Source organism: Acinonyx jubatus, chromosome F2, assembly GCF_027475565.1.
Source record: "Acinonyx jubatus isolate Ajub_Pintada_27869175 chromosome F2, VMU_Ajub_asm_v1.0, whole genome shotgun sequence".
NCBI lineage: Eukaryota > Metazoa > Chordata > Mammalia > Carnivora > Felidae > Acinonyx > Acinonyx jubatus.
The window spans coordinates 65252644-65276725 of record NC_069394.1 but is presented as its reverse complement, the minus strand read 5'-3'; the positions used below and the strand labels follow the sequence as shown (position 1 = coordinate 65276725).

Sequence of the window (24082 nt, the reverse complement as noted above, 5' to 3'; positions counted from 1 at the left end):
AGCTGGGGCTTGGTTTTTTTGTTTGTTTCACTTGTTTTGTGTGGGCTTTCCCCCCCCACTGAAAACTGGGGAGCTCTTAGTGTAATCTTAACACATAAGGCACACGTTAAAACATTTGTCTTATGTTGCAAACTTTGAATGATAGATTCCTATGACAACCAACACTGTCTCTTCTTTGCCCTTGCTTATTAAAAGAGTCGATTTCCTGGTTATGCTAGTGACTTGGAATACCTGATACACCTTACTTTCTTTAACTGCTGGATATTTGCCATCCTGTTATCTCTGAATCTTTCAAATTTCTTTAGAGGACCATGAAAATGTAAAATATTATCCTTGTATGTAAAATGCTGTTGCCTCAAAAGGGAACATTTGAAACATATATTTCATAAATGAGACTTTATTTAAAAATGAAGTTCAAGGGTGACCCAGTTAAGCATCTGACTCTTGATTTCAGGTCAGGTCATGATCTCATAGTGGTGAGATTGAGGCCTTATGTGGCGCTCCATACTGAATGTGGAGCCTGCTTGGGATTCTCTCTCTCTGCTCCTCCCCAGCTCACTTGCATGCTCTCACTCTCTCTTTCTCTCAAACCTTTAAAAGATTTTTTTTTTAATAGAAAAATGAAAAAATGAATTTCAGTTTTAAAAAGTAAAAATGTGGGGCGCCTGGGTCGGTTGAGCGTCCGACCTCAGCTCAGGTCGCGATCTTGCGGTCCGTGGGTTCGAGCCCACGTCGGGCTCTGGGCTGATGGCTTGGAGCCTGGAGCCTGCTTCCGATTCTGTGTCTCCTTCTCTCTCTGCCCCTCCCCCCTTCATGCTCTGTCTCTCTCTGTCTCAAAAATAAACGTTAAAAAAAAATTTTTTTTTAAAGTAAAAATGTTACGGGGTGCCTGAGTGGCTTAATCGGTTAAGTGTCCGACTTCAGCTCGGGTCATGATCTTACAGCTTATGGGTTCGAGCCCCATGTCGGGCTCTGTGCTGTCAGCTCAGAGCCCTGGAGCTGCTTTGGACTCTGTGTCTCCCTCTCTCTCTGCCCCTCCCCCCACTGGTGCTCTGTCTCTCTCTCAAAAATAAATAAAAGTGACAAGCCTATAACTCCCTTAACTTTAAAAATTATTTTTAGTTTAAAACTTAACTGCATGATTAGTTAATCCTCATGTGGAAGCTCTACAGGTCTTTAAGCTGTAGCAATAGAATTGTAATTCTGCACAGTACACCCATAATACTGCCATTACCGCAAGTACTTAGGAAGGAACACTATCTTCAGGTCTTCTCTCCTAGCAATCTCTGTTTTAATTAGTTTATTCTGAAGTCTCAAGAAATTATTTAATGTTTGATCTGTGTGGAATCTCCGCAATAATTCTTCCATTATGCTTCTGATGAGGTTGGTGGTTTTCTGTCAGATACTATTATGCAGTTTACACCTGTCTGCAGGGTGTTCCTAAACATTTCAGTGACCACATAGTGGGCTCTACATGATGCTGGCTTTAAAATTTTTTTTTAACATTTATTTATTTTTGAGAGAGCGTGAGCGGGGGAGGGGCAGAGAGAGAGGGAGACACAGAATGCGAAGCAGGCTCCATCCAGTCTCTGAGCTGTCAGCACAGCGCCCGGCGTGGGGCTTGAACTCATGAACCATGAGATCGTGACCTGAGCCGAAATCAGACGCCCACCCAACTCTTGATTTTGGTTCAGGTCATGGTCTCACGGTTCATGAGAACGAGCCCCACATCTGGTTCCCTGCTGACAGTGCGGAGCCTGCTTGGGATTTTCTTTCTCTCTCTCCCTCTCTCTCTCTCTCTCTCTCTCTCTCTCCCACTCTCCCCCCTCCCCTCCCTTCCCCTCCCCTCCCCTCCTTCCCTCCTTCTCTGACCCTCCCCTGCTCACTCACTCACTCTCTCTCTCTCTCTAAAAATAAACTTAAAAAAATAAAAACCAACCTCTTTGCATTGGAGACTATGCTGCAGATGTACACGTGCCCACAGAAACCTTTGCATTTCTGCAGCTGTCCAGACCCAGGCTGATTCCTGTAGATCAAGGCTGAATCCAATTCTTTGAACCTCATTTTGGTATAGTTCAATTAACACTAACTTCTGGGGCACCTGGGTGGCTTAGTTGGTTAAGTGTCCAACTTCGGCTCAGATCACGATCTCATGATTTGTGAGTTTGAGCCCTGCTTAGAGCCCTGTGTCAGGCTCTGCACTGGCATTGCAGAGCCTGCTTCAGATTCTCTCTCTGCCCCGCCTGGCTCACACTCTCTCTCTAAAAAATAAACATAAAAAAAAAAAAAAACACTGGGTGCTTGAGTGGCTCAGTCGTTTAAGTGTCTGACTTATGCTCAGGTCATGATCTCATTGTGGGTTCAAGCCCCGCATGGATCTCTGTGCTGACAGTGTGGAGCCTGCTTGGGATTCTCTCTCTCTCCTCTCTCTGCCCCTCCCCTGCACACACACGCACGTGCACACACACATACTCACTCTCTCTCTCCCTCTCTCTCTCTCTCTCTCAAAATGAATAAACTTTAAAAATAAAATAAACTTTAAAAATAAACTTTAAAAAATAAAATAATAATTAAAAAAAACACTAACTTTTTTTTCCTTTTTTTCCCAGCCTCCTTTTTATTGCCGAGATGTAGCTGAAATGTATGACAATATTCTTCACAAGCCCCTAAGTTTGAGGCCAGGAGTGAGCCTCACAGCCTGGTCCATTCTGGAAGAACTCCTAGAGAAAGACAGGCAAAATCGACTCGGTGCCAAAGAAGACTTTGTATGTATATCCTTCCCAGTACCACTTTATTTAAGCTTATTTGAGACTTGAAGAAAAATTCTTATTTTATGTGGCATTTAATGGGATGAATGTAACTCTTAAATAACACCATGAAAAAAAAGCACGTGTCCCAGCAGTTTTTACCATGTTTATATGGCGTGAAGCACTTGCATGTATGTTTTTTTGTTTGATCTTTATGACCGTTTGAGCCTCTCCGCTTCACCCCTCACATCCTGCTTTCATACCCTATATAAAATTTTTTTTTAATTTTGAGAGCACACGTGGGGAGAGTGGTGGAGAGAGAGAGAGAGAGAAAGAATCTTAAGCCAGCTCCACGCTCAGCGTGGAGCCCAATGTAGGGCTCAATCCCATGAACCCTGAGCTGAAATTGGGAGTCGGACTCTCAGCCACCCGAGCCACCCAGACACCCCTCATACCCTATTACATATTTTTTTCATTTATAAGAATTTCCCCTCCCTTTTTAAAAAATGTGTGGCATGAATTTTGTGATTACCTAAACTTTTAAATCATTTTATTGAAACAATTTATAAGTGGCTCCTGTCTGCATGAGGTAATGCCTTTTGCCTTGAACTAACATTAAATAACTTTTTTTCCTGAGAATTTGGTGACACCTCTCTGAGGTAATTATAGAATCTACAGGTTTGGTGGGTCTTTTTTGGTTTTTTTAAAATTAGGGCAATTAGGGGCACCCGGCTGACTCAGTTGGTGTAGCATGTGACTCTTGATCTTGAGGTTTGGGTGAGCCCCACCTTGGGTGTAGAGATTACTTAAAAATAAAAAATCTTTTTAAGAAATTAGTGTAAATTAAATTGCTTATGTAGCTACTGGTGTTATGTTGGTGTGTCAACATGGACTTTTAAACTCAAGTTTCTCACAAATTCTTGGGGATTCTTTTATCAGTCGTGAACTTGAGCTGTGAATAACAAACTTGTCTGCTGGAGCTTTTCCTTTCCCACACTCCCCAGTACGTAGCTCTGTCAACAGTTTTCTGCCTAGCTTGGATTCATTCCATAGTCCATTGGTTTTATTCAGTCTTTCTAATACTTCACATCTTCTTGCCCCTTGGGCCTTTTATGGAATTCGCTGACAGAAATCACAACCCTGGATGAATCCACTTGTCATCTTCTGGGCTGCTAAACAGTGCTGAAGAAGGCTGTCCCACTGGGCATATTGGAAGCACTATGAAGTTTAGTCATTAATCTCCTTTGTGCTTCATCGCTGCTTGGTAATGTTCCTGTGTTTCTCTAGCTGCTTCTCCTACTGTCTGTATTAATGATTTCAGACCTTCTCTCCAAATTTCCAGACTCCTTTTCTTCACTTCTGGCAGATGATCTTGCCTTCTATTTTATAGGGAAAGTAGAATCAGCAGAGTGGAACTAACTCAGCCTCGCTGTCAGATTTGAAGACCTGCACACTCCTGCTTGCTGTCATTTCCTTCTTCCTAATGTAGTGGACAAGGCCAGTTTGTACATCTGCACTGGATCCTGACTTCTTGCAGGGAACCCTGTGCATGCTATTTTTCTGCACAGATAACTGCTTCCTTTTGTTAGAGTGCATTCCAAGCAATAATGAGACATTATCAAATCTCTTCTTAAACTGAAAGCCCTCAACCATGCTGGCCTGCCAGGTAATAACTTTTTCCCGTCATAAAAGTTTCTGTGTTGATTTTTTTCTTTCCCAGCCTCTTCTCATTTCTCAATTTACCAAAAATAGCTACTAGAATTGCTAAATCCCTCTATTCCTCAACTTGCCTTCTCAGCAGTATTTAAACTTCCAACACTCTTTCTTGTTCCATAGGCTTCTGCAAGAGCCCACAGTCTTCTCATTCTGTATTTCCAGGCCCTCCTCTGTAATGTCCTGTGTAAGCCACTTTCTTCAACCTGATGGTTAAATGTTGTGGTTCCTTGTGGTTGGCCTAAACCCCCTTTTCTTCTTCTGTGTTCTCTTTCTGGACAGTCTCAGTTGGCCCAGTGGCTTTGATTATCTCTGTATTTTCATCTCATACGTTTATAACTTCAGTCCAGACCTCTCTTCTTAACTCTGGACTCATAATACTTACATGTTCAGCACCAGTCTTTGGATTTCTGGTTAGTACCTTAAACACAGCATATTCAAAACTGCTGAACTCCTGCCATCTTCCTTTTGTGTGCCTCAGCTCAGAAATATGAGTCATTCTCTACTTCTCTCTCTTCCTTACTTCCATATTCAATCAACAGCCAGATCCTGTTGCATTTGCCTCCTAAATCTTTCCTATAGCTATACACTCTTCTACTTGACTGTGACTACACTTTTCCTACCTTTTTCAACTTTTTTTTTAAATTTTATTTTTAAGTAATCTTTCCATCCAGCTTGAGCCCCAAACCCACAACCCCGAGATCAAGAGTTGCACACTCCACCAACTGAGCCAGGTACCCTTACCATTTTCAACTTTTTTTTGCCACAACAGTAGCTCTGTTTCCTTAATCTGGCCATGGCTTTCCAGTCCATTTCCCTATTACATTCAGGTCTTAAAAAAAACAAACCGGAAATCCCTTATATTTGTGACATTCCCGTATCTAAAATACCCTGATGGCTTTTCATAATCCTAGGATAAAATTCAAAATTCTTAATGTAATTCTTTAACCAGTATGATATGTCAGTTTACCTCTTGGGCTTCACCTTGTGTGACAGTCCCAATCCTTCCCTGTATTTTAAGTTTGTTTATTTATTTTGAGAGAGAGTACGCACATGCATGCACATACAAGCAGGGGAGGGACTGAGAGAGGAAGAGGGAGAATCCCAAGCAGGCTCTGTGCTGTCAGTTTAGAGCCCGATGTGGGGCTCAAACTCACGAATCATGAGATTTTGTCCTGAGCTGAAACCAGGAGTCAGACACTTAGCCGACTGAATCACCCAGGTGCCCCTTGGCTCGTTTTCTTCATCAAACTAACCTCTTTGCCACATGAGGGCCTTCATATTCTGCCTGGAATGTTCTCCCCGTCATTTTTTATCTAATTTTTATCATCTTTCAGACTTCTGATCAAACATTACTTAGTCTCCAACATGTCTTTTTAAACCCACCAAACTAGGTTGGATCCTACTTTATACACTTCTGTGTCACCTTGCAGGGAAAATAACTGGAATAAATACTGTGCCATCTTTTGATAATACTAACCCAGAATAGAATTTTTTTTTTTTTTGGTAAAATAGCTCATCCCCTTGATTTTACCTCTGCCCCACTGTAAAAAACTTTTTGCCTAACTTCTTTTTTACCTCTGCCATTCAGACAATAATTATAGTTCTTTGTAGCTATGTAGTACCTTATTCTTTTCATACCTCTTTTATTTCCATATTTTCCATTGGTCCTTAAAGCAACCTGTGAGGTATCTTTATTTTACCTATGAAGAAACTATTACTGTTAAGAGGATATAACTTAAGTTGGTCATTCCAAGTAACTGTCTTTCCTGTTTTTCTCTGGCAGTCTCTCCCCTATGCCATTTTGCTACATGAATAACATAAACATGTACCTAGAAAGAATTAGTGAGGGACAAAGTGGTAATGGTTTGCCTTCATATAATTCTTCAGTGAGTACTTAATTATATTTTTCAAAATTATAAAAAAATATATGTATTTTTTTTTAACATTCTAGCTTGAAATTCAGAATCATCCTTTTTTTGAATCACTCAGCTGGACTGATCTTGTACAAAAGAAGATTCCACCACCATTTAATCCTAATGTGGTAAGTATATATCCAAATCTTGCTTTCTAAAATAGTAAAATGGAATAAATAAATAGTGAAATATAGAACTATATAGCTCATCATAACTTTGGCAATAGATCTCAAAATCTCATGTGAATGAAATTGAATCAGTACCTTAAATACTTTAAAAATCTGTTTCTCAGCATTTTCTAGTATACTGGTAACTTCAAGATGACCAATAAGATTATAGCTACATTGCATTGGTAAAAGTATCTCCTAGCACAGCAATTATGAAATGTTTCTTTGGAGCATGTATAAGAAAGGGATGAGTTCATTAGATTAAAAAAGATGCAAATTGGGGCACCTGGGTGGCTCAGTCTGTTAAAGCTCCAACTCTTGATTTTGGCTCAGGTCATAATCTTAGGGTCATGGGATTGAGCCCCACATCCACGTTCAGTGTGGAACCACCTTGAGATTCTCTCTCTGTCCCTTTGCTCCTCTCCCCTGCCTCATGCTCTCTCTCTCTCTTTAAAAAAAAAAAAAAAAAAAAATTAAAACAAAGCATACCTCTAGATTTAGAGAGGATTGTGCTTTAAATAAATTTTTTTTAATTTTAAGTAACATTAATGCATCTTTTTTCTACATTGATATAAAACTAAGCACAGGCAAACATTAATGGTAATGTAAATTGTCATATCCCTTTTTGGAAAATAAAATTTTCATGTTAGCTTGACTTGGTAAATCAGCTGATAGAAAAAATTTACATAAACATAATTTTTTTTAAAGCTGAAAGCTGCATTGAAGATTATGTTGGAAATTTGGGGAAATAAATATAGAACAATAGGGAATTTTTTAATCATCCATAGTAGACCAATAATGATATTACTAAACTATTGATAGCTATATATATAGGCATATATACTTTTATGATATTTTTATGCATCACAGTATGAAGTTTATTCCCCATACTGCCAGGTTACTGCCATTACTGTCCTCCTTATTATACATGATTTATAAATGAAGAAATAAAAGTCAGAGATGCCACATAGCTGATTTGAAAAGTAGCAGAGCAAGGATTCAAATCTGTGCCTTATTCCAAAGTCACTATTCTTTCTATGCTTTCTTGTGCTTGAGTGTCTAATTAAGTAAATGATAATAATAAATACAGAAATAAGGGTGCACCTGGGTGGCTCAGTAGGTTGAGCATCTGACTCTGGCTCATGTCATGATCTCCCATGAGTTTGAGGCCCACATCGGACTTGCTGCTGTCAGCGCAGAGCCTGCTTCGGATCCTCTATCCCCCTCTCTCTCTGCACCTCCCCCGCTGTTTCCCTCCCTCCCACCTACCCCCCCCCCAAATATTTTTTTAAATGAGCAGACACTTAGAAAATTCTTATAATGCTAAATAAAAACATGGCAATTATGGGGTGCCTGGGTGGAATTCTTTCTTCCTCTCTCTTTGCCCCTACCCAACTTGTGCTCTCTCTCTCAAAATAAATAAACTTAAAAAAAATGGCAGTTATAATTTTTGTGACTTACGATTATAGCAGTAAAAATAACACATAAGGACTGGAAGAGAATATAATATAAACCAAGATTAATTTGGGTTTGCAGGGTCATGGGTGAACTTGTGTTTCTTTTATTTAAAGTTTTTTGGTGTTGCGAAATTCATGAAAGACTTTTTAGTAGATTAGTGCAGGATAAGGAAAATACTTTAGGAAAGTATTATTTAGTCTACTCAGATTTTGTTAAATGTTTGTTTCAGTGCATTGCTCATGGCTGGTAATATTTAGTAGGTGTGATATTGTACACCTATTAACAGAACATTTATAGATTGCCTCATTTCATTTAACTTATCCAGAAGTGACTGTTTCAGAAGTAAGGACAGACTCCATTAAGGACAGTTTTGTCCCTAATTTCTAGAGTTTGCAGTAAGAACCTAGGGCCTTTAAGAATTATTTTCTTTTTATTTTTACATTGAAAGTCTTACTGACTTTAGTTATCTTCAAATAAATAGGTCATCAGGCACATTGAAGAGTTGAGTTAGGTACTCCTAAGCAATACTGGAAATGGAAACAATGTAGACTTCAGAGTTAGATACCTCAGTTGGGATTCCTGCTTTTTTATGACTAATTAAACTTTTTTAAAGCAAGATCCACAACCAAGAAGCCACAGGGGGGGAAATTGTAAATTTGGCCACATTAAATCTAGAAAGGCCTACATGAAAAAAAAAAATGCAGACAACAAACTGGAGAAAATTTCTTTAACACATAAAGCATTCTTGTAAGTCAGTGAGAAAAAAGACCAATTACCAATAGAAACATGAACAAAAGACACAAAATACACAGTTACAGAAGAATAAATACAGCTTTTAAATATATGAAAAGAGTTCAAACTCAGGTTACCATTTTTCACTTAACAGATTAACAAAGATCAGAAAGCTAGAGTATGATTAAGTAGATGTTCTCAATACTTGCATCCTTTTTTTTTAACATTGACAGCAATTCTTTGAAATAGTTCTGCTATTTTCCATATAATACAGATGAGTTAACTTAGTCACAGAAATGGTTAATAGTTTGCCCAGAGTTTAAAATTGAAGAACTAGGGGTGTCTGGGTGGCTCAGTCGGTTAAGCCTCTGACTCTTGATTTTGGCTCAGGTAGGTCATGATACTTAGCCCCTCATCTGTGCAGATGGCACGGAGCCTGCTTGGGATTCTCTCTCTCCCTCTCTCTCTTCCCCTTTCCCGCTTGTGCATGCACACACACACATGCTTGCTCATGCGCACTCTCTCAAAATAAACATTTTTTAAAAATAAAATAAAGTTGAAGAACTAGAACTTGAGCTCAGGCTCTTTGAAGACAAAACCTCCCTAACTCTTAACATAAGCAATACAGTATTATCCCTGTTACTACTAGCCAACCCATAACGGCATTCACAAAATACCTATAAAATCAAGTAGAAGAATATTTGCCATCATTTACTGAACACCTTCTACATGTCAGATTCTGGGAATTTTATGTATTCACACATCAGATCCTCACAAAAACCTTAACAGGTGGGTGGTACTATTTTTACTTTACAGAAGCAGAAATGAGCTCACAGAGAGGTAGTTGATATAAAAAATTATAGCTAGCAAATTTCATAGCCAGAATTCAAACCTTAGTCTTATTCCAGAGCCCATACTTCTTAGAATAACATGTAAAGATTTGACATTTTTTATATGTACGTAAATTCAGTTTCTTCCTCTTCAGTGGGGGAATTTCTCATATTGAGGGATCTAGTATTCTGAGTTTCCCTTGTCTCTGCTCCACTGTTTGTAGACCTACCTGCCAGACTAACTATATTCTTAGCTTAGAATATCTTCTCTGGATCCTTGTCTTTTACCTCAGTTAGACTTGATGACTTGGACATGCTAAGGATTCCTGCCCCCTTGGCCCCTTAAAGCAGAGGTAACCTAGAGATTCAGGGATGAGCTCTAAGAGTGAGTCACCTGAATTTGTATCTCAACTTTTATCTGCAAATACATTGGAAGCGGAGAGTCCATTAGGTTGTATCAAATTTGTAAAGGAAGATTAAGAACCGCTGCCATTGAGCAGCTGCCATGCTTTACTTCCCAGGTTCTTGGCCACTTCAGGCCTCTAAAGCTAAGGTGTCACAGGCGAATACTTAGCGACCTCTGTAGCGCAAAGAGTGTTTAACTTGCATGGTTTTATTTACAACGCCTTCATTCTTTAAGCAAAAGGCTTTACCTACCCAGAGTTCAGAAACTGACAGGCAAGCATTTTTCTGTAAGTTCAAGTGAAAAGTGCCATCTTGAAAACCTACTTGGGCTCCTTTTCTAAACTTAGAGGTGGTGATGGGTAGAGAGAAAGGGAGTCAGTTGGAGGGCCTGAGGTTCACATTGACTTAGGTAAGGACTCTGTTATGCTAGCCACCCTTGTCTCCCCACAGCTCCCAACAGAAAGAACTTTGTTAGGACAGATAACCTCACCTAAATAATAAACTCTGGAAAGGAAAAGCAGAAATTGCTTCAAAGAAGTGACGAAGTAGGAAGACATCTAAACTTGCCAGGAATAAATACACAAATTCGTGAAGGGGTTTTAATGAAAGACTAAATTAATGAAAACAAAAGTTAAGATGAGGGGCACCTGGGTGGCTCAGTCGGTTAAGCATCCAACTTGAGCTCAGGTCATGACCTCCTGGTTTGTGAGATCCAACCCCATGTCGGGCTCTGTGCTGACAGCTCAGAGCCTGGAGCCTGCTTCGGATTCTGTGTCTCCCTCTCTCTCTCTGCCCCTTCACCATTCACACTGTCTCTCTTTCTCTCTCTCTCTCTCAAAAATATTTTTTTTAAAAAGCTAAGAGGAATAATAATATGCTTTTGATGTTTTAGGCGGGACCAGATGATATCAGGAACTTTGATGCAGCATTTACAGAAGAAACAGTTCCGTATTCTGTGTGTGTGTCTTCTGACTATTCTATAGTGAATGCCAGTGTACTGGAGGCAGATGATGCATTTGTCGGTTTCTCTTATGCACCTCCTTCAGAAGATTTATTTTTGTGAACAGTTTGCCATCCAGAAACCATTGAGGCGAATACAAGCCTACAGATGAGACTGAAACTCCTGTTTGTGTGAATATATTCAAATCTGTTTAACTAGTGCCTCATTTTTACATGTAATGTTAAATATGAAAAATGTATTTTCTGCTGTATGCAAGAAAATAGGGCATTTCAAAGAGCTAAGTTTTGGATTAAAATTTGTATTATTGTTTACTAGCTTATTTTTAAACAAATTTTAAAAGCTATTGTTCTCAGCATTAACCTATTTTTAAAGAAAACTTTTTGCTAATGACTGTTTTTCCCCCTCAGTTTACACTAACATCTACCCAAGACAGACTATTTTGCAACAGCCTATTTCAGTTCAGTTAACATAAATTAATGCCTTTGTAACTCTCTATTTTGACCTTTGTTCTCAGATCAGAACTATGCAATTGGTATGTGGTTAAGAAGAAATCACATCTTTCCATGAGAAGTCGTTGGTTGACATAATCAGTTCTTCGTAGGATTAAAATGTAAAAGCATAGTTAACACATGGGCTGTGAGTTAACACTTGGAGTAAGTGTTCATTCTGCAGATCAAATTAAGAAATAACAAGGAGATCCTTTACTTTTGAAATACCAATTCAAATTTGCCAATTTTTTTTTTCTGTAAGAAAAGTAAAAGCTTAATAGTTAGAAGGTTTAAATATTCCCAAAGATCTGAAGGGTAATAAAATACTACTGGATTTTTTTTTAGGTGGTGCCAAAAATGAATGTCTCTGTGTCATGTATTTATATTACAAATACATTCTATTTATGTTCTTTCTGGTCTTTTGATGTTATTGATAAGTAGGCCTAAATCTCAGTATTTGCTTTTGCAGACAGCTGTGTAAAACTGTTTTTCTAATTGGTTAATAAGTGAAAAATATTGAGCTTTCTGGAGTTTTTACCTAATTGGGAATTAAAAAACAGAATAGCAAATTCTAGGTCAGTGTAAATATATATATTTTGCTACAATGTAACAAGTTAAAAATAATTCCAGCAGATGCAATGACAGTATCTTACTTGTCTTACGAAAAGTACAGGAAACTGACCTTAAAATCATACTAAAAACCAACTAACTGTGGACTTGTCACTATGAAGAGAATACAGAAAAACTAAAAAGAGTGCTTGTCTTGGAATTCTGCTTCTTAGAGTAGAGATTCTTCAAGTCATGTAGGAAACATTGTGAAAGTTTCGAGACCAACTTTAAAAGCTTAAGGAACAAGCATTCTTTCCATGTATTTCCTCTTGAGAAAAAAATCACAGAAGCATTTCACACCAATACCCTTTGGCTTAAAAATGTTCATCAGAATGGGGTGGGGGAGTGTGCTTTTGTTAGATTAATAATATTTGCATCCAATACACTGAATCTTACTTTAGAGGTAAGACTTTAATAGGGACACTGTAAATATTTGGTTTATTTGGCACTACTGTAAGTTCTGCTTTTACACAAAGCTCTTTGCTTATTATAAAGCAAAATAAAAACTGTAATCTCCTGTATGATTTATTTTTTACTCAGCTACTCCTTAATTAAACTGCCAAAAATTAAAGTGCAATATTGTATATTTTTAAGAACAAATTTAAAATATTATGCTGATGTTTATTGGATACAAGAAATACAACTCTTACAGTAAAATAAAACTAGCAAAAAGATTAATAATCCTCTAATTCCTGTCATTATTTTAAATTAAATTGGTGATGGTTTATAAAAGTCATTACAAAAATGATTTGTATATGTGAAGAATAAAAGTATAAAACTTAAATATTTGGACACACATAAAAATTAGATTATATGGATTATCATAGGCTGACATATTTAATATTCAGGGAACAAAACCTCTTCCAAGTTTCAAGTTTATTTTTTCTTTCATAGCATGCTAAGTCTTTTAGAAAAGAAGTGTGTGCCCTTTGAATAGTTGAACCATTTCATGGCTATTACCAAAATAAACTCAGAGGTCTAAATGAAGACTGCCTAACATTCTTCATGTTATCCATACCTCTTATTTTATTGCATATGGTACAGTGTAGAGCTTCCCAGCCATTGTTACATTACAGCACACACTGAAAATTACAAATTTTTGGCATACCTGAGGAGAGGTGCTAAATGATGCAGGTACTGGCAAGCAGGTTCTCTGTTCAAGATTTTTAAATTCCAAAATAATTTCTGAACTTAAGATATTTACAGAGAGAGCCAACAAACACTGTTTGGATTTAATTTTAGCAATGGTGAACATTTAAAAGGTGGTTTAAATATTTGAAAGATTTATTGTAAAATTTTATCACTATAAAAACCATTACCAGTGTCTTTTAGCATACTTGTTAACTAGTAATTATCCATAGGCATAATATTACAAAACTTTACATATTTTATGAGTCATTCTTTTGTACATCATACACTATGTGAAAAACAGGAGTGAGAATTACAGGAACGTTTTTGGTGATGTTTGACTTTTTTCAATAAAGTGTTTTGAAATTAATAACTTAATTCCTCATTTATGTAGTTTGGAAATTAGGTCTGTTTTAAAAATGGGATTTCCTGCCACTTACCTTTAAAGTCAGTGTTTACAATTCTGTGGATTTTTATAGATTATTCCATATCCCAAGGTCATTGTTCATTTATGTAGAACCCTAGAAATATGTAGATGAGTTTCAGGTGGCTTGAGTATGTTGAAATAATATGCCAACTTCTGTGTATAAATGAAATTGACTTGGGACAGGAAGTTGTGTTACATGGCTTTGTTCAGATGCCCAAAAGGATTCACTGCTGTAAAATGATTGGGCTTCTTCTCTGCCATTTTTGTTCTCATTTACTCACCTACAATTAAGAGAAATTGCTCTTGGGGCACCTGAGTGGCTCAGTTGATGGAGCATCTGACTCTTGATTTCAACTCAGGTCATGATCCCCAGGGTCGTGGGATCGAGCCCCACATTGGGCTCCACACTGGGTGTGTGTAGCCTACTTAAGATTCTCTCTCTCTCTAAAAATAAAAAGAATTTTGTTGTTGTTGTTTAAAGAAATTGCCTTCTAACTTCCCTGAAATCATTCCAATTGGGAATTTTTGTATCTTTAACATTTTTGGTGTCTTGGGAATATTGCATAATCATTCATTTGTAATCCTTTAAACATAGTCCTTAATAGTTAAAAGGACCACTATGCAAAAATATTTTATTTTGCTATTTCCTTACATCATGCCCATTTTTATAGAGGTAATTGAGAAAGAAATACAGCTGTCTCAAAATGTACCTTTTAAATAATTTACCCAAAGTCAAGAGAGTATAGTTTAAAAGCATATTACACAAAAAAAGCCTATGAGAAGTATAAATTCAGAGTGATATTTATAGCAGTGAAGTAGCTAATCAAAGGATCCTACAAACAAAAGGTTAATTTTACATATACTGAAAATGATGAATCACTATATGAATCTTAGTAACGTAAAACAAAAATTGCATCACTTTACATAACCTTACTGGAAGAACCAGACACATTTGGTGATTTTACAAATCTTGTGCTCAAATGTAACATGGAAGTTTTTAGTATAAATTCTGTTTTGCAGTAATATATCTCACAGATTTATCATTTTCTTCTAACATTTTTCAGCATTTTCATGTTATTAGGAAGCAGAGATTTGCACTTCAAGTTTAGGTAAGTTTCTGTGGGAAATTCCACAATGAGTTGTCAATATTTAAGTGTTACTGTGTTAACTTATGGAATCCAGTAGGCGGTAAAACAGACTTACCCAAATAGTCTAATTTGATCTCAGTGTGTTAGACGTTTTCAGTTCTTTCCAGATAGTAGTTAATATAGCCTTGCTTTGTTGAATTTTTCTCTTATATGTCAATGATAGTAATAATAGAAAAATTACAACCTACTTTGCTAATGATACAGTGATGTTGAACATTAACATTTACTTTAGATAGCCCTAGCTATATGCCTCAGTTGGGTGTCAAAAGCAGAGTTTTGTGTTTGTCAAAACTCATACGACTTGAATACTTAAGAGTTGTGTGTTTTGCTTCATATAAATTATACCTCAGTGAAAAATATTCAAAATAAAAACAGTTATATATGATAAAAAGTAAAATATAAGTAATCCAAAATGCTACCATCTTAAGTATTTGAGCCATTGTACCACATTACATGTGAAAGAATTCAGGAATTTGCAGCCAAAGAAAAACTAAAGGCAAAGAGGTGAAAATAGCACAACCTGAGGCATGTAAGCATATAAGAATGCACAACGGGGACTTCTAGTTTCCCCTGTAAAGTGCTTAGAAGCTGCCAAGTAAAAAACTGAACAGACTGAATCATCAACTCTTCTTGGATACAGAAGAAGAGAGAGGACACAAGGCAAACTGCTACCCCTAACACTGGGGAGATGGGTGAATATAGAGAATTGGAACTTACTGGAGCAGAGACTCAAACACTGCGGGAGCCAGTGCAGGAGTAAGAAAACCTGAACTAGATTTAACAAATTGCTGGAGGCTAAATGTAGACCACTGAGAGTTCAAAAGTCCAGGGGGACCCAGTCTTAGGGATCCCTACAGTTTTGTGAAATTGACCACCTAGCTTCTCACAAGAAATATTGGGGAAAAATTCTCTTGTGCTTCCGGCAGGAGGAGAAAAGGGACAATTTTCTCTCTTTTTTAAAGAATGCAAGCAAAGGAGGGCAAAGTGAGGGGGACAGAGGATCTGAAGCAGGCTCTGTGCTGACAGCAGTGAGCCCAATGTGGGGCTTGAACTCACAAACTGTGAGATGAAAACCTGAGCTGAAGTTGGACGCCCAACCGACTGTGCAACCCAGGTGCCCCAGGGACAATTTTCAAATATGCCAGGATATTCTGGTCTTCTCCTAACTTTAGGAAAAACGAGTTAATCATAATGTCACCTGCAGGGGTTTTCTCAGTCTAACAGAGACTAATGTACAAGAAGGAAAGTACCAAACTTATAGTCAGTTCAACTCTTATGTGTAGGAGAAGGGACCCAAGTTCAGTCCACTCCACCCACCCTGTCCCACCTAATGAGGGAGAAAAAAATCTAAGAAAGACACTTAAGTTTGTCCAGAGGCATGGGTTTACTAAAATAAGGACCTATCAAAAGGAGTATAGAACACTTCCCCTTCCACTATACCACATTGCCACATTTTAAAAGACCTATTTGTAGCACTTCCTTTTACCCACTACATCATATCTGGCTACCAAGAAAAATTACAAGGCATACTAAAAGGCAAAAAGCAAAACAAAACAAAAAAAAAAACCCCACAAATTACAATTTGAACAGATACAGCATCAGAAACAGACATGGCAGGATGTTGGAATTATCAGACCATGAGTTTTAAAAAATTATGTTTAATATGTTCAGGGCCCAAATGGATAAAGCAAGAATAGATGGGTTATGTAAGCAAAGAGAAGGAAATCATAAGACTAAAGAGAAATGCTGGAGATTGAAACAACAAAAACTAACAAATGAGAAATACCTTTCATGAGCTTATTAGTATACTGGACATGGCTGAGGAAAGAATCTCTGAGCTTGAGGTTATTTCAGTAAAAATCTCAAAAGCTGAAAAGCAAAGAGAACAAAGACTGAGGAAAACAGAACCATATCTAGGGACAGTGGGACAACTACAAAAGGTTTGTAATGTACATGTATAGAAATACCAGAGGGACAAGAAAGAAAGAAAGAAAAAATATTTGAAGTTATGACAGAATTTTCCCAAATTAATATCAGACACCAAACCATGGATTGAAGAAGCTCAGGATTACCAAGTAAGATAAATACCAAAAAATTATACTGAGGCATGTCATTTTCAAACTTCAGAAAATCAAAGATAATGAAAACAACCCGAAAGAAACTGGAGGAAAAACATTATAGAGGAACAAAGATAAGAATTACACCTGACTTGCACCTAGGTGGCTCAGTTAAGTGTCCAACTCTTGATTTCAGCTCAGGTCATGATCTCACAATTTGTAGGATCAAGCCCAAAGTCAGTCTGTGCGTTGACAGTGCAGAGCCTGCTTGTGATTCTCTCTCCCTCTCTCTCTGACCTTCACCCCTCCCTCTCTCGCAAAATAAATAAACATCTAAAGGAAAAAAAAAATTACACCTGATTTGTCAGAAATCCTGCAAGCAAGAAGAATGGAGTGAAAGTGCTGAGAGAGGGGCACCTGCCAGGCTCAGTCAGTGGAGCATGCAACTTTTGATCTGTGGGCTGTGAGTTTGAGCCCTACATTGGGTGTAGATATTACTTAAAAGTAAAATCTTTTGGGGGCACCTGGGTGTGTTAGTCGTTTAAGTGTCCAACTCTTGATTTCAGCTCAGGTCATGATCTCACAGTTCATGGGATCAAGCTCCGCATTGGACTCTGTGCTAGCAGCACGAAACCTGCTTCAGATCCTCTGTCTCCCTCTCTCTCTCTCTCTGCCACTCCCCTGCTCATTCTCTGTCAAAAATAAACAAACTTTAAAAAATAAAAAAATTTTTAAAAGAGGGGGGTGCCTGGGTGGCTCAGTCAGTTGAGCATCCAACTTCAGCTCAGGCCATGATCTTGTGGTTCATGAGTTTGAGCCCCACACTGGGCTCACTGCTGTCAGAGCCTGCTTTGGATTCTCTGTCTCCCCTTCTTTCTTTGCCCCTCCCCCACTTGCGTGCGCTCTCTCTCTCTCTCTCTCTTTCAAAAATAAACGTTTTTAGGAGAAGCCAAGATGGTGGAACAGCATGGAAGTTTTTTGTGTGTCTCGTGTCCATGAATTACAGCCAGACCAACACTAAACCATCCTGCACACCTAGAAAACTGATCTGAGGATTAACACAACAATCTGTACAACCTGAAGCACAGAATTCAGGTATGCGGTGTGGAGAGGTGAACTTGGGGAGAGAGAACCTGTGGAGGGCAGGGAGCCGCTTTTGCCTGAGGAGAGAGGATGGAGATGGGGGTGGCGGTAGAATATGGGAAAAGCACACCTCCCCAAAAGCAGCTGGAGAGAAAGTGGAAAATTGAAAATAGCCACAGGGACTGAAAAGGGAGAAACAAAAAGGGAGAGGGTTTAAATTCCATTAAGACTATAAACGGGGAGCACTGAGAGTCTGCAACTCCAGAGCTCAATACCTGATGGTGGTCTGGTGGGAAGGGCGAATCCCCAGGAGTAGAGTGGGGACAGTGAGGTTCTCAGGCCACACAGGGAGAAGCAGTTCCACTGCTGGAAAGACATTTGGTAGAGGCTGTGAGGCCACCTGGGCCCAGCAGACCCCAGAGAAAAGCCACATTTGCTGGTGCTGGAACAAGGTCGTTGGGGGTGAAGGCTGGTGCCAGATGTGTGTTGTGATTCTCCATAATCCCTGAGGCACTGCTGCTACACTGTCTCGTGAACTTTTTCTAGGGCAGGCTGGTACCTGACCACAGTTTCTGGGCATCGGCAGCAGCACGGTCCCACAAGCATTCCTGGGTGTGAATGACACCCAGCCATTGCTCTGTGAGACCCTCCGCAGAGGACTGGAGTGGATCAAAGCCGCAGTCCCTCAGGAGTCGGGGGGGCTCGGAAGGCAGCCACATCTGAGACAAAACTCAGGAGGGAGGTGCTGCCTGGGGCTTGGTCACTGACAGTGTGGAAGCGGGGAGTGGACAGAAGCCAAAAATGAAGGACAACTGCGTGATTGTTGATGGGGAGAACAGAGTTCTGAAACTAGAGACTGGGTAGCTGAGTGATACCATTTTCACTGCTCCTGCTCATGCACATATGCACCTACAAGCGCCACAACAATCCACCCCAGGAGGCTAGCAGAGCCATCTAGTGGAGAACAGAGCCATTACACTAAGCCCCACCCAACTGGGCCAACCTTGCTCTTCAAGAACACAAGTCTCACTACCTGTTTAGTTTATGGGCTATAAAGTACTTCATAGTTTGACTCCTAGGGGAAAATGAAGTAATTTCAGTCGTATTTCAGTCTGTTAGCTGGTCCAACTATTCAATTTTCTTTTTTTTTTCTTCAATTTTTATTAAAAATATTTTTCTTTAATTTTTTTCTACTATGTTTTTTCTACTGTATATTTTTCTACTATATTTTGTGTAAATTTTTTCAAATTCTATTTTACTTCCATCATTTAATTTTAGTCTACTTCAGTGTATGCATTTTTTCAAGTTTTCAAATGATTTCCTTTTTTTTTTTTCTTTTTCCCCTTTTTTTCTCTAATCTATCAAGCCACTTTCAACACCCAGACCAAAACACACCTAGGAACTAGCACCATTTATTTTATTTATTTTGTGTGCGTGTGTTTTTTATTTTTTAATTTTAATATTTTTTAACTTTTAATATTTTTAAATTGTAATTTTTTCTACCTCATTAATTCCTTTTCTCCCTTCAAAATGATGAAACGAAGGAATTCACCCCAAAAGAAATAGCAGGAAGAAACGACAGCCAGGTACTTAACCAACACAGATATAAGCAAGATGTCTGAACCAGAATTTAGAATCATGATAATAAGAATACTAGCTGGAGTCAAAATTAGATTAGACTCCTTTCTGTGGAGATAAAAGAAGTAAAAGCTAGTCAGGATAAAATAAAAAGTGCTATAACTGAGCTGCAATCTTGAATGGATGCCGTGGCAGCAAGGATGGATGAGGCAGAACAGAGAAACAGTGATATAGAAGACAAACTTATGGAGAATAATGAAGTGGAAAAAAAGAGGGAGATTAAGGCAAAAGAGCACGATTTAAGAATTAGAGAAATAAGTGACTCATTAAAAAGGAACAACCTCAGAATCATAGGGGTCCCAGAAGAGGAAGAGAGAGAAATAGGGGTAGAAAGGATATGTAAGCAAATCATAGTGGAAAACTTTCCTAACCTGGGGAAAGACACAGACATCAAAATCCAGGAAGCACAGAGGATCCTCATTAGATTCAACAAAAACCGACCATCAACAAAGTGTATCATAGTCAAATTCACAAAATACTCAGGCAGGGAGAGAATCATGAAAGCAGCAAGGGAAAAAAAGTTGTTAACATACAAGGGAAGAGAGATCAGGTTTGCAGCAGACCTATGCACAGAAACTTGGCAGGCCAGAAAGGAGTGGCAGGATATATTCACTGTGCTGAATCAGGAAAATATGCAGCCAAGAATTCTTTATACAGCAAGGCTGTCATTCAAAATAGAAGGAGAGATACAAAGTATCCCAGACAAAAATTAAAGGAGTTTGTGACCACTAAACCAGCCCTGCAAGAAATTTTAAGGGGGACTCTCTGAGAGGTGAAAAGATGAAAAAATAAATAAATAAATACCAAAAGTAACAAAGACTAAAAAGGACCAGAGAACACCACCAGAAACTCCCAACTCTACAAGCAACATACTTGCAATAAATTCATATCTTTCAATACTCACTCTAAACATCAATGGACTCAATGCTCTAATCAAAAGACCTAGGGTAACAGAATGGATAAGAAAACAAGATCCATCTATGTGCTGTTTGCAAGAGACCCACTTTAGACTAAAGACACCTTCAGATTGAAAGTAAGGGGATGGAGAACCATCTATCATACTAATGGTCAACAAAAGAAAACCAGAGTAGCCATATTTATATCAGACAATCTAGACTTTAAAATAAAGACTGTATCAAGAGATGCAGAAGGGCATTATATCATAATCAAGGGGTTTATCCACCAAGAAGACCTAACAATTGTAAACATTTATGTGCCAAAAGTGGAAGTACCCAAATATATAAATCAATTAATCACAAATATAAAGAAATTCATCGGTAGTAATACCATAATAGTAGGAGACTTCAACACCCCACTCACAGCAATGGACAGATCATCTAATCAAAAAATCAACAAGGAAACAATGGCTCTGAATGACACACTGGGCCAGATGGACTTAACAGATATATTCAGAACATTTCATCCTAAAGCAGCAGAATATACATTCTTCTCCAGTGAACATGGAACGTTCTCCAGAATAGACCACATACTGGGACACAAATCAGCCATCAGCAAGTACAAAAAGATCGAGATCATACCGTGCATATTTTCAGACCACAATACTATGAAACTAGAAATCAACCACAAGAAAAAATTTGGAAAGGTAACAAATACTTGGAGACTAAAGAACATCCTACTAAAGAATAAATGGGCTAACCAAGAAGTTAAAGAGGAAATTAAAAAGTATATGGAAGCCAATGAAAATGATAACATCACAACGCAAAACCTCTGGGACGCAGCAAAGGTAGTCATAAGAGGAAAGTATATAGCAATCCAGGCCTTCCTAAAGAAAGAAGAAAGTTCTCAGATATACATCCTAACCTTACACCTTAAAGAGCAGGAAAAAGAGCAGCAAATAAAACCCCAAACTAGCAGAAGACAGGAAATAATAAAGATGAGAGCAGAAATTAATGCTATCGAAACAGATCAATGAAACCAGAAGCTGGTTCTTTGAAATAATTAACAAAATTTATAAAACACTAACCAGTTGATGAAAAAAAAAAAGGAAAGGACCCAAATACATAAAATCAAGAGTGAAAGAGGAGAGATCACAACCAACAGAAGAAATAAAAACAATAAGACAATATTATGAACAATTATATGCCAATAAAATGGGCAATCTGGAAGAAATGGACAAATTCCTAGAGACATATACACTACCAAAACTGAAACAGGCAGATAGATTTGAATGGACCAATAACCAGTAAAGAAATCGAATTAGTAACCAAAAATCTGCCAAAAAACAAGAGTCCAGGGCCAGATGGCTTTCCAGGGGAATTCTACCAAACATTTAAGGAAGAGTTAACACCTATTCTCTTGAAGCTGTTCTAAAAAAGAGAAATGGAAAGAAAAGTTCCAGACTCTTTCTATGAAGCCAGCATTACCTTGATTCAAAAACCAGACAGAGACCCCACTAAAAAGGAGAATTATAGACCAATTTCCCTGATGAACATGGATGCAAAAATCCTCAACAAGATATTAGCCAACCAGATCCAACAATACATTATAAAAATTATTCACCACGACCAAGTGGGATTTATACCTGGGATGCAGGGCTGGTTCAATATCTGCAAAACAAGTAATGTGATTCATCACATCAATAAAAGAAAGGACAAGAACCATATAATCCTCTCAATAAATGCAGAGAAAGCATTTGACAAAATACAGCATCCTTTCTTGATAAAAACCCTCAAGAAAGTAGGGATAGAAGGAGCATACCTTGAGATCATAAAAGCCATATATGAACGACCCAACGCTAATATCATCCTCAATGGGGAAAAACTAAGAGCTCTCCCCCTAAGGTCAGGAACAAGACAGGGATGTCCACTCTCGCCACTGCTACTCAACAGTATTGGAAGTCTTAGCCCCTGCAATCAGAAAACACAAAGAAATAAAGGTGATCCAAATCGGCCAGGAGGAGGTCAAACTTTCACTCTTCACAGATAACATGATATTCTATATGGAAAACCCAAAAGATTCCACCAAAAAACTGCTAGAACTGATTCATGAATTCAGCAAAGTTGCAGGATATAAAGTCAATGCACGGAAATCTGTTGCATTCTTATTCACCAACAATGAAGCAACAGAAAGAGAAATCAAGGAATCGATCTCATTTACAATTCCACATAAAATACCTAGGAACAAATCTAACCAAAGAGGTGAAAAATCTATACACTGAAAATTATAGAAAGCTTATGAAGGAAATTGAAGAAGACACAAAAAAATGGAAAAAGATTCCATGTTCCTGGATAGGAAGAACAAATATTGTTAAAATGTCGACACTACCCAAGGCAATCTACATATTCAATGCAATCCCTATCAAAATAACAGCAGCCTTCTTCACAGAGCTAGAACAAATAATCCTAAAATTTGTATGGAATCAGAAAAGACCCCGAATAGCCAAAGCAATCTTGAAAAAGAAAACCAAAGCAGGAGGCATCACAATCCTGGACTTCAAGCTGTATTACAAAGCTGTAATCATTAAGACAGTATGGTATTGGCACAAGAACAGACACTCAGATCAATGGAACAGAGTAGAGAACTCAGAAATGGACCCACAAATGTGTGGCCAACTAATCTTTGGCAAAGCAGGAAAGAATGGCCAATGGAATAAAGACAGTCTCTTCAGCAAGTGGTGCTGGGAAAAGTGGACAGCGACATGCAGAAAAATGAACCTGGACCACTTTCTTACACCATACACACAAAAAAACCCTCAAAATGGATGAAAGACATAAATGTAAGATAAGACAGGAAGCCATCAAAATCCTTGAGGAGAAAGCAGGCAAAAACCTCTTTGATCTTGGCCACAGCAACTTCTTACTCAACACGTCTCCAGAGGCAAGGGAAACGAGAAAAAATGAACTATTGGGACCTCGTCAAAATGAAAAGCTTCTGCACAGCAAAGGAAACAATCAGCAAAACGAAAAGGCAACCGACAGAATGGGAGAAGATATTTGCAAGCGACATATCAGATAAAGGGTTAGTATCCAAAATCTATAAAGAACTTCTCAAACTCAACACCCAAAAAACAAATAATCCAGTGAAGAAATGGGCAAAAGACATAGACACTTCTCCAAAGAAGACATCCAGATGGCCAGCTGACACATGAAAAAGTGCTCAACATCACTCAAATACAAATCAAACCACAATGAGATACCACCTGACACCTGTCAGAATGGCTAACATTAACAACCCAGGCAACAACAGATGTAGGCGAGGATGTGGAGAAAGAGGATCTCTTTTGTATTGCTGATAGGAACGCAAACTGGTGCAGCCCCTCTGGAAAACAGTATGGAGGTTCCTCAGGAAATTAAAACTAGAACTACCCTATGACCCAGCAATTGCAGTACTAGGTATTTAGTCAAGGGATACAGATGTGCTGTTTCAAAGGGACATTTGCACCCCAGTATTTATAGCAGTGCTATCAACAATAGCCAAAGTATGGAAAGAGCTCAAATGTCCATTGATGGATGAATGGATAAAGAAGATGTGGTATATATATATACAAAGGAGTATTACTCGGCAATCAAAAAGAATGAAATCTTGCCATTTGCAACTACATGGAGGGAACTGGAG

At 38.3% G+C, this 24082-nt stretch overlaps 1 protein-coding gene across 7 annotated transcripts in view; it reads left to right on the top strand.

The window, feature by feature from the left end:
* SGK3 (serum/glucocorticoid regulated kinase family member 3) overlaps positions 1–13527 on the top strand; it is a 140630-nt gene extending 127103 nt beyond the window's left edge. For 6 of the 7 annotated variants that reach the window (XM_053208697.1, XM_053208699.1, XM_015077709.3 and 3 more), the window contains 3 exons: positions 2610–2765; positions 6415–6504; positions 10861–13527. In XM_053208697.1, coding sequence (XP_053064672.1) covers positions 2610–2765; positions 6415–6504; positions 10861–11031 — 417 coding nt within the window. In that variant the 3' untranslated portion in view covers positions 11032–13527. The remainder of the gene's footprint in view (positions 1–2609; positions 2766–6414; positions 6505–10860) is intronic. The other variant, XM_053208700.1, reaches the window with a different exon arrangement.
* The last annotated feature ends 10555 nt before the right edge of the window (positions 13528–24082 follow it).